This window comes from Meleagris gallopavo, chromosome Z (genome assembly GCF_000146605.3).
Source record: "Meleagris gallopavo isolate NT-WF06-2002-E0010 breed Aviagen turkey brand Nicholas breeding stock chromosome Z, Turkey_5.1, whole genome shotgun sequence".
Classification (NCBI taxonomy): Eukaryota; Metazoa; Chordata; class Aves; order Galliformes; family Phasianidae; genus Meleagris; species Meleagris gallopavo.
This window is the reverse complement of record NC_015041.2, coordinates 52397175-52412843: the sequence shown is the minus strand read 5'-3', so window position 1 is coordinate 52412843 and position 15669 is coordinate 52397175. Positions and strand designations below refer to the sequence as shown.

Genomic DNA, 15669 nt, shown 5'->3' with positions numbered 1-15669 from the left:
TATAACTTACGTTATAATAGTATGCTATACGAAGTTATTACGCAAGAAAAAAAAAAAAACCAACACAAATTTTTCTGGGAAAAACCCAATGAATTTTCAGACAGATTTCTAAAAAATCATCCCATCAATCACGACTGTAAAAATGGATGATGGCCATTCCAGTAAACAAGCATGTATTGTGTATTTGTAGATGCTTGCTGCCCTAGTTGTGCACCATGGAGTCTGTCCTCACTGTGGAAAGATCCTTGACTGGTAGATCAAGTGTCTTATTGTATTTCCTTAATTCATTCTGTCTGGAAGAAGATGTCAGCTGTGTTGCAGTGAGGAGAGAATTTCAAAGGCTTCAGTCCCCACCAATAAAGGCCGAGGAATGGCTTTTGAATAGATTTGTCAAGGCAACCCTACTGTTCTGGGACCAGGGAGAGCAGGAACAACATAAAGGAAGGGTTGCTGTATGAGATTAGAAAGTGAAGTTCACAAAGCATGGCAGATTTTTGTAAGAAACAGTAGATCAATGAAACTATTGAACTCGATGGACAAAAAAAATAAAAACAAACACACTACCCAGGAATGTAACTTTTTAGTAAAAAATGGTTATAATGGAATATTTCACAAAGGCTTTAGGATTTAAATTAGTAAAGTATTACGCATTTTACAATTTGCATATATAATTTTAATTAACAGCTGAATGTGAAATTGCAAATGTAAGATGGTAAAAATTAAAAGAAGTAGAATTTTTATGAAGTATTACATTCATTTGAAATAAGTAAAATTAATATTAACTACCAATAGAACACTACATCAGAGAGCTGGAGATAATACAGAAGATTAGCACACAATTAACCAGCTTTTATATACAATGTGACACTTGCCTGTAAGAAATAAGTATTCTCGAAAGCAGTGTCAAGATATGTAAATGGATGATTTGTTTTATCATTCATCACAGCTCCTAATAAATTCAAAAAATCATGACTTCTATAGGTACTAAAAATAGGCCACCAATGATACAGGAGAGATAGCTCGATGAAGAATTACTTTTTTAACAATTCATTCTTTCAATGACAGCAATTAGCCCTACAGACAGGCAGCGATTAGGTGTATATTTTAATTATTATTCATTTTACCAGTAGCCTTAAACCTGATTAAAGTAAGAGATATCCAGGTGATGTGCTAGTCTTAATACCACTCAGCCACACTTCACATATGTAAAGTTCTTTCTTATTGGAGATTTTCAATGCTAATGTAAGTTATGACACTCCATCCACTTTTTAGGCCATTAATCATTTAACTTATTCTTTAAGATCTACATTCTGCAAATGAAATTAAAGGTAATGCACTTGTCTTACTCAGACTAAATGCTTAAAGAAAAATGGAGTTGTCAGATTCAAATTACAGGATTTAAAATTTCAGTTTTACTACATAACATATATTTTAAGGTTTTGATTTCCCATAAAGAAAATGGGGATTTTTCTGACAGAGCCTGTAGGGGTTACCATTCTTCATATTTTTAACATTTAAGTCAGAGCTGTCAGACTACATCCCAGGTGATTCTCTACTCCCATCAGTCATGGCCTATAAAATGGTAAGGTTAAGTCCAGAGTAGGCAGTCTACATACAATGTTTCACTAAAACCACAAGAAAAAAGTCAAGACTAACAAAAAATTCAGTTTATATTTGCCACACGCGCCTACTGTTTTACCACTCTGAAATGAATGTAGAAAACATGGGCTCAAGCTTGATTTGGCAAGAAAGAAACTCAGAAATTCCGTTAGTCTCATTTAAAAAAATACTTAAATCAAAACAATCCCAGACTTACGTATTAAAATGAATAACGAATGCAAGAGTTATACTTCACCAAAGAGTGGAAAACTGCTTGCTGGCCATAAATCACCACTGGATCATCTTGGACTAACCCAGTGGTTTCCCTCCTAGAGTAGTAAACACTCTGACTTCTCATCAGAACATGTCAGAGCACTTTACAAGTAATCATGTCTTATAAAACCAAGATTTTTTAGCCAGCTGTATAAATCAGCAAGCTGAATCACAAAAAACATGAAGGGGTTCTTCTATCACCATCATATCGGGGCATGAGCAGAACTCGTGTTCTGGTTGCTCTCAGAACTTCGTACCAGTTACCAAACAACACTTGGGCTACAACAGTGCATGCTTCCACATTGCACACTGGAGCCAAACCTTATTATTTTGAATGTTAGCTCAGAAACTGCTTTCATCTCAGTTATTTTAGGGGCTGGTATGGGGACATGATTCCCATGGTTTTGAAACATGCTCCTTTTCTCAGCCTAAAGAAATGGAAAAGGTTAGTAGATAAAGAAATGTTTATAGAACCATACAAAGGTGTATGTGCCCCAACCCTTTGAAAAAAAGTCCTTACCTCTCGCATCCACTCTCGAATAGTTTTGCCGGCTTCTTGATGCCACACATTGTGAACAGAGTCTGTCAACGCCACAGCAGTTACCTTATTCTTTACTTCTGCCTCTCGCTGAATCATCTGTTAAAAAATACTGGCTTTAAGTTCTTTATTTCTATTGAGCACGGTCTGCTTTGCGACAGATAATAGTCTTAAATTAAAAAAGGAAGAGTAATGCAATTTCAATACTTGACTTCACTTGTTTCAAAGTTTATACAAATCCTAACAGCTCTAGAAACACAGAAAGACCTAATATTTTTGATAAAAGAAATAATACTAACTTTTAACTGACTGAACTATTCAGTCCTATTATTTTCCATGTGGCTTGACAATTCTAGGATTAAAGGTATCATAGTGAAAAAATGTAAGATTCCCTGAGGACATCTTTTACAAGCTTCTCCAAGTTCCTATTTCTGTGCTTCAGGGAAGCTGGTACCCGTGGTTCACTGTAAGCTACTCAAGACTATCATCTACTAATTTTCAGTAGATTGCTGTAGTTTTTCAGATGTACAATCTTACTTTGACTTACATGTTTTTTCTTTTTCCACCCAATTTAGCTACCTCGCACTCCCACCATGGCCCCAAAATTCTTTGTGCTCTCTCTCATACATATGCTTACCAGGCTAACAACAGAGTCTCTTAACATTTGTAACATATTAAAGAGTCTCTGTTGCTTGAAATGACAGTATGACTAAATAATATTAGTACTAAAACCAATTAAATGATTGCTGCAAATAACATGAACAAAATGACAAAGATGCTGTGGAATTCCCCACTGCTCTGCAAGATAAAAGGGACTGAAAAGGACAGTTTGATATCAAAGAGAGACAAAAAGGTTTTAATCTCCTGACACAAGTGACCCTAATTTGTAACACTGGAACAAAGTAAGTATAATGAATTATACTTAAAAAAACAGCATTTCACAGCTAGTGTCTTTATCACTGGGTATACCACACTAAAGTTAATGTTTTTTTTGGCATCCCTTTGTATTAATGGCAACACATGCAACATTTCTAAAGGCAGGCTTTCTTTGTTCAGGGTCTCGTAACTGCTTATCAGTATACAGGCTGCACCTCCAAAAACAATGCTCCAGAAGGGATGCAAATGATGTTTTTTTGCATCAGAAACTCAAAAATAATCACCTAAACCCAGACGTTCATGTGAAAATAGAATTTATCAATATCTGAAGCAAACAATCTCCCAATATCTTCAAAATACCACAAATGTAAGCCTTTTTGAGCAAGCATTCTTCCAATTTTACACAACAGTAGTACAACATTATGAAAGTTTCTTGTCTTTATTTTTGTTTACATAATATAATTTTAAAATTAACTGTAGTCAAGCTAATTTTTAAGTGACAAGTATTCACCATTACTGGAAAAGAAATACAAATGTAGATCCCACTCCAGATAAAATCAGATGTCTGCCTTGCCCAATACTCTTCTGTTCTGTCAGTATTACATGATTCAGAAATTCAGCTAAGCTTAGGAAATTCTGGGCAACTATATACAGAGACACTCTTAAAAGTGATCCCCATGTGAAGACTGTCTGCATGTTCCCTTTTTTTTTTAGATATCCTCCCATGGGGCACATACGATATCTACAACATTTGGAGGATGAGACATTCTTTACAGGTGTCTGCATGGGGAGCAAAATCACTGATTAAGGACAAAATGGCATTTACTGTAAAAGGCTGGGCTTCATTCAGCTGTGAGACGGTACTGCCATTTTCAGCCAAACATCTGATACTGAACACTAAATTTCACCATAAATACAAAGTTTTGCATAACTTCCTCCACTATGAAATGTAAGAATTGTATGTAATAATGACTTTTCCAGGGCAGTCTTTACGCAATTACGTGATTCTGCTAAACTTGGGATGAGACTCTGGAGCTCCTCAAGAAGGTGGAGCCTCAAAATGAAGATCTTTACCAACACTATAAATCACCTTCCTGAGGCTGTACAAATATTTTAAGCGCAACTAAATGTTTTGTGTCTTAAAGGCAGATCTGAAATCATCAACCAGACTATTTTGTCAGAACTTGGACTCACTGTATCTCATCTACAGTAATCTCACTAGGATTACACCAGGCCCCAAATGTAGTTCAGATCTACAAAATAACTGAAAAATTGTATTTTTAAATGCAGTGTAGAAAGTATCAGGATCAGAACAAAGAGAGAACGAAGGGATTAACTGAGCTTCAGTTACGCAAGACATTATGTTCAGCCCAGAATAAGCAAGTTTTGGTAGATATCTATTCCCTTATGAACTGCCCTGGAAAAAAAAAACAACAAAAAAACAAACCCAGAAAAAATAGATAAAAAATCAAATATATTAATATTTACTTAAGGAAGACTAATGTGTCCATATTTAGGTGACACACAAATGTGACAAACAGCATGTCAAACCTGGGTCACTTAGTTTCTACTGTAACAGCTCAAATTCTCTGCTGTGGTGGGATATTAACTAATAATAACAACCAAGAATAGATCCAGGTGCCTCTCAAACAATAGATTCTCTTAGCAAGGACCCTAATTTATCCTAGATAGATAAAAGAAGCTGAGGTGCTCACAGAAGCATCAATGCTTCGGATTCTGTGGACTGATAGTTTTGAGTTAAAACATAGATATCTTCACTAAAAAATAGCTTTTAATTCACATACAATTAAAAGATTAATTGAGCTGAATAGAATTGTTACAGTAAAATAAATTGACATGCATTGCAAAATTAGCAGCCAGCTGTTACTCAGATTTGATACAAGTCCGTAATTCCAAAGGAAGGATGCTACGGGGTTCACAATTTACACCTCCCAGGATTAGTTTTATCCCACGCAGCCAATGCAGTCTTACAACAGATATACTAAAATCAAAGACATTTAACATAACACAAACTATTTACAATATAACAAAATGTATTTTTTTTTTTTACTGAAGCAACAACTGCAGAGGGAATTCATCTGAAGTTTATTTTATACTTTATACTCTTTGTACATCAGTAGGTTCCACATAAACCCAATTCTCATAGTCTGAGAATTACTTAATTTTTTCTTCAATTCCAGTTTTCAAAATCTCAATTTATATTTATCAGAACTTTGAGAGATTTTGCAGGAAGCAACCTCTCAATGTACCCCTTCATAGGATGGCTTCGAGTTCCTACTCTGTCCTAATATTCCTTCTTCTTTGAAAAATTCATTCATAACCTACAGCAATTAAACAGACACTTCTGTGTCAGGTTCTCCTTTGACTCCAGCCCTCTAGGACTTTCTCGAGCACATTTTCTAACAAGAAATTTCTATTTAGTCTCTGTCTATTTTGTAGTCACTGTACAGCTTGTTTTGTAATTTTTTTATTGCATCATCGCTGCTTTACATTTATTCTCTTGCATTAGGCGTATTCCTAGAGCAGTATTCACTGTAAGGATTTAGGAAGCATTCAGGCCTCTCTGAAAGTTGTCTATATACTATTGGGTGAAAATGTATTCCTTTACTTTGCAAGACACAAGTGTTACATAAGTGTTAAACTGAATCACTTCTATGAGCACAAATTGAAATTCTTTAAAGCCTGAAACTTTCACCAAGTTCAAATATATTACTGACATGCTTACTGGTCAATTTAATAAGCTGTTTACTTCTAAGTTGTTCATAATGTTGGATGGCTGCCTTCTGTAAGGTAAAATTCTACAATTACAATAACTTCGTAATAAAAAAATTGGTACCTTCATAATCTATTGTGTGTGCATATAAAACACTGTCTCTTATCACATACGTAATACAATAACTGTACATACAAATATTTAGAATAGATGATGAGATGTAACTGTGGCATGCAGTATGCTTTGCAGCACAGCACTCGAATGTGAGCATCTTTATATTAAAAGGAGAATCAAAAGTCTTATACTGTAAACATGAAAATCCATGTATGTTCCAGCTAGAGATTAAAACTTCTTTGGTGGTAGACAGGTAAAAAATACTTTTGTACTTATATGGGCTCAATCAAACCAACTGCCATTACTTGGTTTACAAGATACTAACTCTATTGAGTCACCTGTAATCGGGAATTAGGAAAAATTGATAAATATTTTAAAAATGCCCACAAGTCAATCACTTTCTCTTGATCTTTTAAGAAAACCTTTCATCTACTTCCCTGCCTTCCACTGCAAGTTCAGTTGTGGTATGGTATTTATGTGGTGTGTACTGGGTTTGAATGGGTATGTCTACAACAAGAATTTGGCTTGGAGCAAAACTAAATTTGACACAAATACTTCCATTGTCTCCAGTTGCCTCATACTAGTTTGAGTTTTAAGAGGCTTTCGCATGTGCTAACTGAATTCCTTTCAGAGGAAACTGAACTGGAAGCCTCTGTCCAAATGCGCTGAATGATTTCCAGACGTGCAGAAGAAATTCTGCTGGGTCACAATGGCATCAGTTGGACTATGTAAAATATGTAACAGCAGTGGTTGATAGGAAGAGAGAAGAAATCACCCACAAGGAGCGGTGTGTGAGTGAGAAAATTTTATTTAACACTTTTGAAAGGACATGCAGATTCCTAAGAACCTTGTATGCTCTCTAGGGAATTTGGTGCAGGACTACCCTTTCAAGATCCTCTTCAGCTCTTCTTTCACTCAGTGCCATACAAACCAAGTAACAGATCTGTGTCAGGATGCACCCTTCCTGAACTAAGAAAGATTGCTCTTCACCAAGGAGCATGTAATTCTTTTATCTGTAGCGCAAGTTTGTCAGTCTGTGATTCTCAGACTTTTCATTGCTTCCTGGATGCTATTTCTGAATTTTTTAAATACTCAGTTTTTTTGGCACATCCTCAATTTTTCATAAAATATTATTTGTTAGGGACTAGAATTCCAGAGCAATTACACTAGAACAGCATATAACAAACATCACACATAATCCAAAGTAAGTCAAACTAGTTTCCATTTTCAATAAGCACTGAGAATGATTTTCTCTCCATTTACTCACAGATGTGCTAAAATATCTGCTTGCAGTAGACAAAGCATTTGATTCCTCAGTTTTTAAAGACCAAAAGAAAACATTTGCATACACAATCATAGAATGACCACAGCCACGTATTTTCAGACATTTTTCTCAAAGACCTTGGATGCTACATCTACAGTTGTGATGGCTTTCTACATCAATAAATCACATTGTAACAATAATAATGTATGAACATGTTAGAACAGATTGTTCTAGAGAATGTGGAGTCTAGGACTTGTACATTTCACAGTGTAAATTTATTTCTGCTTCAGAACCCCTACTGATAATTTCCAGACATAACCTATTTTAAAACAGACCACGATAAGCAAAACATAAACTTCTAAAGTAAGTGCAGGGGTGATCTCCCTTACGCACAGTTCAGTTAAAAATATCAAAAAACAAAATCTCAAACCAACCCTCTTCTCCCCCATCTCGTACACAAAATTCTGCTGATAATCTTTTGTGAACAGAGCAAGAACTCATTGACCTCCAGTACAAGAGCCCCAGCCTCACTCTCAGGAAGAGTCTAAACAGTCTTTGAATGCTGGCAGGTTTGGGGCCAGGCCCACTGTCCTGGGGAGCCTGTTCCTGCCCCTCCCCTGACACAGCTCCATGCAGTTCCATCCGGCCCTGTCACTGTCCACAGAGAACAGAGCTCAGCGCTACCCCTCTGCTCCCTGTGAGGAACTGTGTGGCCGTGAGGCCTGCCCTCAGCCTTCTCTTGTAAAGGCTGCTGGGAGATTTACCTTACAGCTGCTGAGGAATCTCAGTGAAAGGCAGGAGCAGATGTATGGATCAGCTAAGCCTGGCTGCAGTCTACCAGCTGCTACTCCTTCCTATGAGCAGGAACCTCCAGAACTGCAGAACTGGGGAAATCTCTGTATATCCTCCTCCTCTCCTCCTCCCCAAAAAACAAACAAACAAACCCCCACAAACCAACATTTTTCAGGGTGAACGACTTCCACTTGTCTCAGCTGGGAACTGATGAGTTTAATTTTTAATCTTCATATAGCTGCTGACTGCAGTATGGGGACACTGGCTAGCTTCTAATGCAAGAGCTCATAAATGGCCATATCTTATGCTAGTGGAGCTCTGCAAGGGCAATTCATGCTGCCAGGAAGCAGCCTAAATTCACAAGTAAGTGCTTGGCACAGCAAATGCTAAAAAGCATCTGATACTTGAGCCAGTTTGCTTAAAGGTATCTTGTTTATGTCCACCACAGAACATGAGCTGCAGGAAAATCATATTTGAAAAATCGGCTTAGTTTGCTAAAATGCATCTCATTTTCTATTCACAGCTAATTTGGACTTGGGCAGTGGCAGAAGTTGTGAGTGCATGATCACGCCTCAACTAGCAGCATAGTGGAAGATCCTCTGCTTCTCTGGCTTTACCGTGTGTCTCTGTCAGCAGTCCTCTTAATAAAGATGCAGGAGGTTTTCTGGCAGGAAGCTGCATTGCATCTCCAAATGACACAATCTAAGCCAGCAAAAGCATTCTTCCGTTGGAACCGCTATGCAAAACCCACACTAGAGGTTTTGCTAACATAGTTATCTTGGCTGGGGTGGCAAAGAATTTTTTCAAGCTCTCAGCTGATACATCTTTGCCAGTAAAACCTTATGCTGTAGGTCATACCTTTGCTTTTTCTTGGTTTACCTTGATTTGAGTGTCATGCCTCGTTTAAAATAAAAAACATGAAATAAAAATAAAGCAAAGCTGTTAGTAAACTGCCAGAAATAATCAGAACCATCCAGACCCACAACTGTATGAAAGTTTAAAATACGGCAGATTCAAAATAGGCCAAGATCTACGTAGACTAGGAAACAGAGGTGTTTCTGTTGCTTCTGCCTGCTGCCTTGAGGTTTTGCACAAATTGTACTTCATAGCCTTGCTCACTTCATAGCTAGGATTTGAATTTTTTCTTCTTTCAGCACATGTTCAGTGCTAGGTTTTCAGTTGATTTTGAAGCTAATATGGGCACAGTTTACCAACAATCAAAAGGACAGAGTCAGTACAGATGACCACAAGCAGTGATATACAACTGACATCTCTTCGGAGCTGCCCAGCTGCATGTGCGCTGGTTGTTGAACAGTGTCTGAGACTTCATCATAGAATCACAGAACCATAGATCACCAAGGTTGGAAAAGACCCACAAGATCACCCAGTCCAACCATCCACCCATCACCAATAGTTCTCACTAAACATGTCCCTCAACACAACGTCCAGATGTTTTTTGAACACTTCCAGGGTCAGCAACTCCATCCCCTTCCTGGGCAGTCCATTCCAGTACCTGACCACTTGACCACAAGAGTTATCATGATAACTCAGACCAGCCATTATAGCTTGCAGCTTGACTGGGCTCTGCTAAGGGTTGGCAGCACACAGAAGCAGGGCCATTAATTCTGCTACCAACTTTGTCCATCTGATCCACCCATCCAAGGGATATGACTGTTCCAGTTCAGAGACACTCATCTGCTGCTCAGCCAGACACCACACCTGGCAACTTTCAGCCCTGGGGATCTAAGCCTGGGCAGTATCACTGAGATTATTACTTTGAGTGATTGCCAATCAGTCAGAAAGAAGTGCTGGACAGAAATAAATCCTTCTCACACAGTTCTTCCTAAGATAACTTGTTTGAGCTGAACAAACAATTTATTTTAAACTGCAGCGAACCAGCTTTTCTGAGTATAAACAACTTATAGCACAGACCAATAAAACTAGTCATTTACTTTTAGCTTATCTTACCAGACTCCTCCATTGCACTGTGTGGGGTGAAAACCTCTAAAAAGCCTTGAACCTGAATATGCAGATTCTTGAATATTACTGAGATAAATGTAAACATGGAATGAATACTTAAATTTCTGTGATAATAAATTAATTAAACAATTTCTGAAAACCAGTGTTTAACAAAAACATTAATATACAAGTCTTGAAAATAAAATAATAGAAGCAGTTGGATTTTTGTTTTGATATTTTATCATCATGAAAGTAATGGCTCATATCTAATGAAAAACGTGGCCTCAAGTAAGTTATGAAAATAATTTTATCATGTTTTAATAATGCGTAAATCCAGAACTCAGTCTATAAGTGAACAATCATACTAGTTAAATGAATGTGAAACTACCAAATAACTGTTTCTACATTAAGTACTGAATGCAACAGAGCAAAATGGTATTCCTTCTTTATTACTTTGATGCAAGCAGTTCTTGGAAATTTTTATAAGTTTTAGGCAAATATTATTGTGGCACATTTTTCAATGAAATATTCAGCTTGTTTATGTTTTACTACATATTCACAGAAACAAAACTGCATAAGTTTAAATGCAAGTCCTCCTTAGATTACTAATGTTGATTGAGCATGAACTTTAAGAAGTTGACCCTACTTCTGTTAAATGGGTACATGTCAGCATACACGTTATTTTTTTCTGAAAAGGTCTGACTTAGAAAATAAGGAAAAACTGAATGGTAAACTCAGCACTTCACAGATGGACATGAAGTCTAACACCCTTGTTATTTAAACACAGACAGATGGACTTCCACCTCAGCAAGAGAATAAAACAACATTCATCCTTCCTGTCCTTTGAAGCTTCAGCTTGAGTTTTCTGAGAAACTTCAGGGAGGAGTAGTTTCCCCACAGGCAAAGTCTCTGGGCTACAGGGTATGTAAACTGAAGATTTTGGTGTCACACAAACCCATGAAGATCACTCTCTTCACAGTTGGGGAATGGCAAATGATAATTTACTATTGCATTCAACCAAAGAAGAAGAGCACCAATTTCCAATTTCAGTTTTATTCATATGCTGCTGTCATACATGATTCTTCACCAAAAAAGAGTGTGTATCTGTGGCAGAAAAGTAAATTAAACCAAGCACACTTAAATTTGGTTGAAATCTTCAAAGTCCAAAAAAACAGTAAAGCAGAGGGAAATTCTGAATAAATTTTTATCAATCTCTTTATAAGACATTGGACATGCTACCAGATATCAAACATTTTCCATCCAGTTGAGAGATGAGGAAGTAGCAGCACAGCTAAGGTGGCTCTACAGAGGACAAAATCTTTCAAAAATACAAGGCCTTTGTGAAGCACTCGGAAGGATGTATAACTAATCTAATATGACAAATGATTCAGATAAAGATCTTCCAATTCAGTGTACAGAACAGACACTCATAACTAGAACACATTAAAATTAAATATCTGGTCCATGCCCCATACCTGTCACTGTCAGGCACGGCTTTACTAGCGAGGAAGCCTACAGCCTCACTCCCTGAAGATGCTGAGCACAGATCTGCAATTTGGTAGCTCTGGGAGCAGGGGCACTGCCCCAACAGCTGACTTCAATCCCAGCGTCTATAGAAATGGAACAGAAACAGAATGCTACGTCAATAAGATGAGAGGTCACACTGATGCCTCTGGACCCAAGTTGACTTTGAAGTCGGGGTGACAGGAGAAACAAGTATTGCCAGTGATAAAAGTGTAAGAGTCTGCTCACTCCAGGTTGCAAAGAAATGTTGTTTTTGTGTTTATCCTCCTGGTGTGCTCAGTGATCCTGGGCCAGCCTTGATGATGAACACATCACCATGATTACTGCTGAATAACCTAAAAGAGAGTGTGCATTACTCTCTCCCCACTGCCCCCACTAAGAGCTGGTTAATCAAACATCACAGATCATCTCCAAGTATTTATGACACATTATTAGTCAGAGAAGTTACGCTAGGTAGTGATGAGTCAACAGAAGAATAAGGAGGCTCATTTAAGACACTAAGAGAATAATGAATGACACAGTGCCTACATTTTGGGACTGGATACTGCACACAAACTGAAAATTCCCAGGTTCTCGCATAGGAAGATACTTTCTTAACTTATGCAGACTTTTTTTAGCAAAGTAACCTACAGTTCCATACATACAAGCATCAAAGGGAGAGGCATGTTGAGAGTGGTGAAAATAAAACATTACTCTTAGAAAACATTAGGAAATTAAGGCACTGTCTTGAAAATGCTGTATTGGACTCTCTTGGTTACAGCAAGGTTACCAAAGTTTCTCTGCAGCACTTGCCCAGCACTCACTAGGTCACTCTTGAAGGCAGGCTGTACCAGAGGGCAGACTGGCACGGCTAGGGAGAGTGCTAGGCAGGGAGGCCAGCCAGCCAGGGCTACTGTAGCTGGTGCCTCTGGGCCACCAGGCCGGGTCTGAATAATCTTCTCCTGTGCTGACAGGAGCCTAGGGAGCTCACCAGGGTCCCAGAAGACTGGAGCCATCAGACACCCCTGCACTATATCCCAAATGATGTCTGCTAAACTTTCTGCACATGCTCTTCAAAGTTTCTGATGAGCTTTGTAAAAAAAAGGCCTACTAACTAATTATCCATCTTTTTAAGCCAAGAGCTCATCACTTCTGACTTAAGAAGTTCCACTTAAAAAAATAAAAATCACAAGTAAAAGACACTGTGTGAAATCTGCAAATTCTGGCCCTCATGAATAAAAATTCAAAATGTTAAAAACATGGGATAAAGCAGAATGTCAGTTCCTCTTTCCCACAGCATTTTGTGCCTGCTTTGTGTTATATATCTACCAAATGATAAGCTCCTTGAAAGAGAACCATTTTCCTTTTGTTTGGTCCTGAGCACACAGTTGGAAGTTCAGGCATCTAGCACGCAGAGAAGCATTCTTGTGTGCTCTTTGCCTAATTTTAAAATAAGTTAAATAGAATATACATAATAGCCATTTAGTTAGATCAAAGGCAGATGGAGCCACCCCTGGTGTTTATTTCCAAACCATTACACATCACTAGCAAGATATTCTCCATGACCCTCTGATCTCCTAAGTTTCATAAGCAACGCTAAAAGCAAAAGCAACTGTGAGCTTTAATTCTGTTCCTTTTTGTCCAAAGTTCTGTTAAACAACCCAACACACTAGACAGGCTTCATTTCACACTCCTCCACATGTGATACGGCTCTTAGAGCCATGTTGAGGTACTCCTAAGCTGAATCACTAAGCACGGTCACACCAGGATGAATGCTGCACAGGGAGGTTACCTCTGTTAACTTGCGTTTTCTAAAGCGTTGGCTACGTTCACAAGAAAAGCGATGCACAGGCAAAGCTTGTTCTCAGGAGCTCAGTACCACAAGTCAGTCCTCTTGCCTGTTCCTGAAGCACTTCTGGTGCATCTCAAAGCAGGGGGCCTGAAGTACCAGCTGGAACACTGAGTTCCCCTGTGGAACAGGAGTGAACTTCACAGCAGTCTTGAAAGGGAACTGTTTTGAGCTTAACAGCTGTGCAGCCAATGTTTTCAGTTTAGTTTTTTTTTTTTTTTTCCCCCTGTAACCTTTGTGTGAACTTCTGGAAGATATAGCTCTAGTTTCCAAACCCTCACTCTTGGACAGAGTGGCCCCATGAAGCCCAGTGGTACTTCTCACCCTCACCCCCTGCATTGTGCAGTGTGGATCAAGATTAGCAGTTGGACTTGAGGTTTCTATGATTCTAGGACAAAGATGCAGGTGCCAGCATGCTCTGACAAGACAGAGTCCTGTGGGTTTCCAAGACACGTGGTATCTGCAGAAGGTGCATTCTGGATGTATGTAAATACATTAATTGAAGTTTCTTTTTTCCACACCTGTACTTTTTGACCCGTGCCTCCCGCTTCGGACACAAACCTCCTGGTATCGCACTAGCCTCTAAGTGGGACTGAAATGGTGAAGGGTCTGAGGAAGACATGTCAAGAATGGTTGACATCCCGTGGTGTGCAACGAGTGGAGCAGAGAAGCTGAGAGGAAGACCTCATGGCAGCTGCAGCTCCTCGCAGGGAGCAGAGGGCAGCGCTGAGCTCTGCTCTGTGTGACAGAGACAGGGCGTGAGGGAACGGCGTGGAGCGTGTGGTCAGGGGAGGGGCAGCTGGGGGACAGGGAAAGGGTCTGCACCAGGGGGCGGTGGGCATGGAATGGGATGCACAGGGCAGTGGGCACGGCCTCAGTGCCAGAGTTCAAGGAGCATTTGGACAGCACTCTTAATGAAGGGTTTGAAGGTTGGGTGCTGCTGTGCGGACACATTAGTTGGCCTCGATGATCCTCATGGGCCCCTTCCAACCTGAGATTTTGCACAGCTTCTATGTGCCTCTGATTACCACAGCCCTACAGCTGACATGGTTAATATTTCTTGTTTCTTTTCAAATTTGTCTCTGAAGGCACTGACCAGAATAATGACACTCCCAGCACCAAATCCTTATGTCTCCTCAGCCATCACAAGAGTTCTCACCATCTCCCACAGTTGCCCCTGTTTGCCTGGGATTGGAGAGCGGATGCACGTGCTCAATGAAAGTTAAAAATGAAAAAGAGAATTAGATAAAACAACAGGTACTCACAGAAAATCTTAGCCTTACAGATCATCCATCACAAGTGCACAGCATCACACAGGATGGAGCCTGAAGCCCTGAACGGAGCTCCTGCCAGCAGGCACACGCGCTATGCTTTGCAGGCTGACTGCTACTACTGCCGTCCTGGCAGAGGCTTATGCAGGTAATGAGGGAGCTGGTGGATGCGATCTGTTTGATCAAACCACGCTTCATTTATGATTGATGAAATACCTAGTTCTGCTCTCTGTACAAAAATATCTACAGTGGCGTAGATGCAGCATTCCTACTGTGTCAAACAAAATACAGTTTTTCTTTATTTAATTTTGGGGAAAGAGCCACAGTTTCATAATGGTTTGTGTGCATCCCTGCAGACTAAAAAAAACACCTCTAAACTGACAAAGTGATTCTCATGGAAATGTACCAAGTACACAATACAGTTGTTTCAGGTACATGTATTAATGAACCAGAAATTACATTCTCTTTATAGCAACTGTCCTCTAGCATTCCCCTACCTGAAGGAAAATAGCACTTCAAAATGCTGACAAGAGCAAAGTCTATAAAGGTATCATTTAAATATCTGACAATAAAAGAGCTGGCAATAGCTAATGTACACAAGAAAAGGTTCTTCTGCAGGAACTGAGGAATATTTTCCCTTTTCCCTCATTTTCAGTAACGCAGTTTAAAACACTCTTGCAATATTTCTCTGAGTATGTTTTGCTGATGTAAGTCACATACAGCAGTAAGTCTACCAAAGTTGCAGTCTCATAGCTTCCACGGCATTAATACAGCACTAAAACCATCAATAAAAATGTTTTCACACTCTATATGTCAGAATCAATTTTACTAATAGGTATGACATTTCTTCTAAGATGAACAAATTTAGTAATTCTCTTTTTAGTTCTCTTTTTTTTT

At 38.9% G+C, this 15669-nt stretch overlaps 1 protein-coding gene across 1 annotated transcript in view; it reads right to left on the bottom strand.

The window, feature by feature from the left end:
• Positions 1 to 15669, bottom strand: part of FAM172A (family with sequence similarity 172 member A) — a 237291-nt gene that overhangs the window by 61665 nt on the left and 159957 nt on the right. Inside the window, 1 exon segment of the mRNA XM_010726054.3 lies at positions 2393 to 2509. Coding sequence (XP_010724356.1) covers positions 2393 to 2509 — 117 coding nt within the window.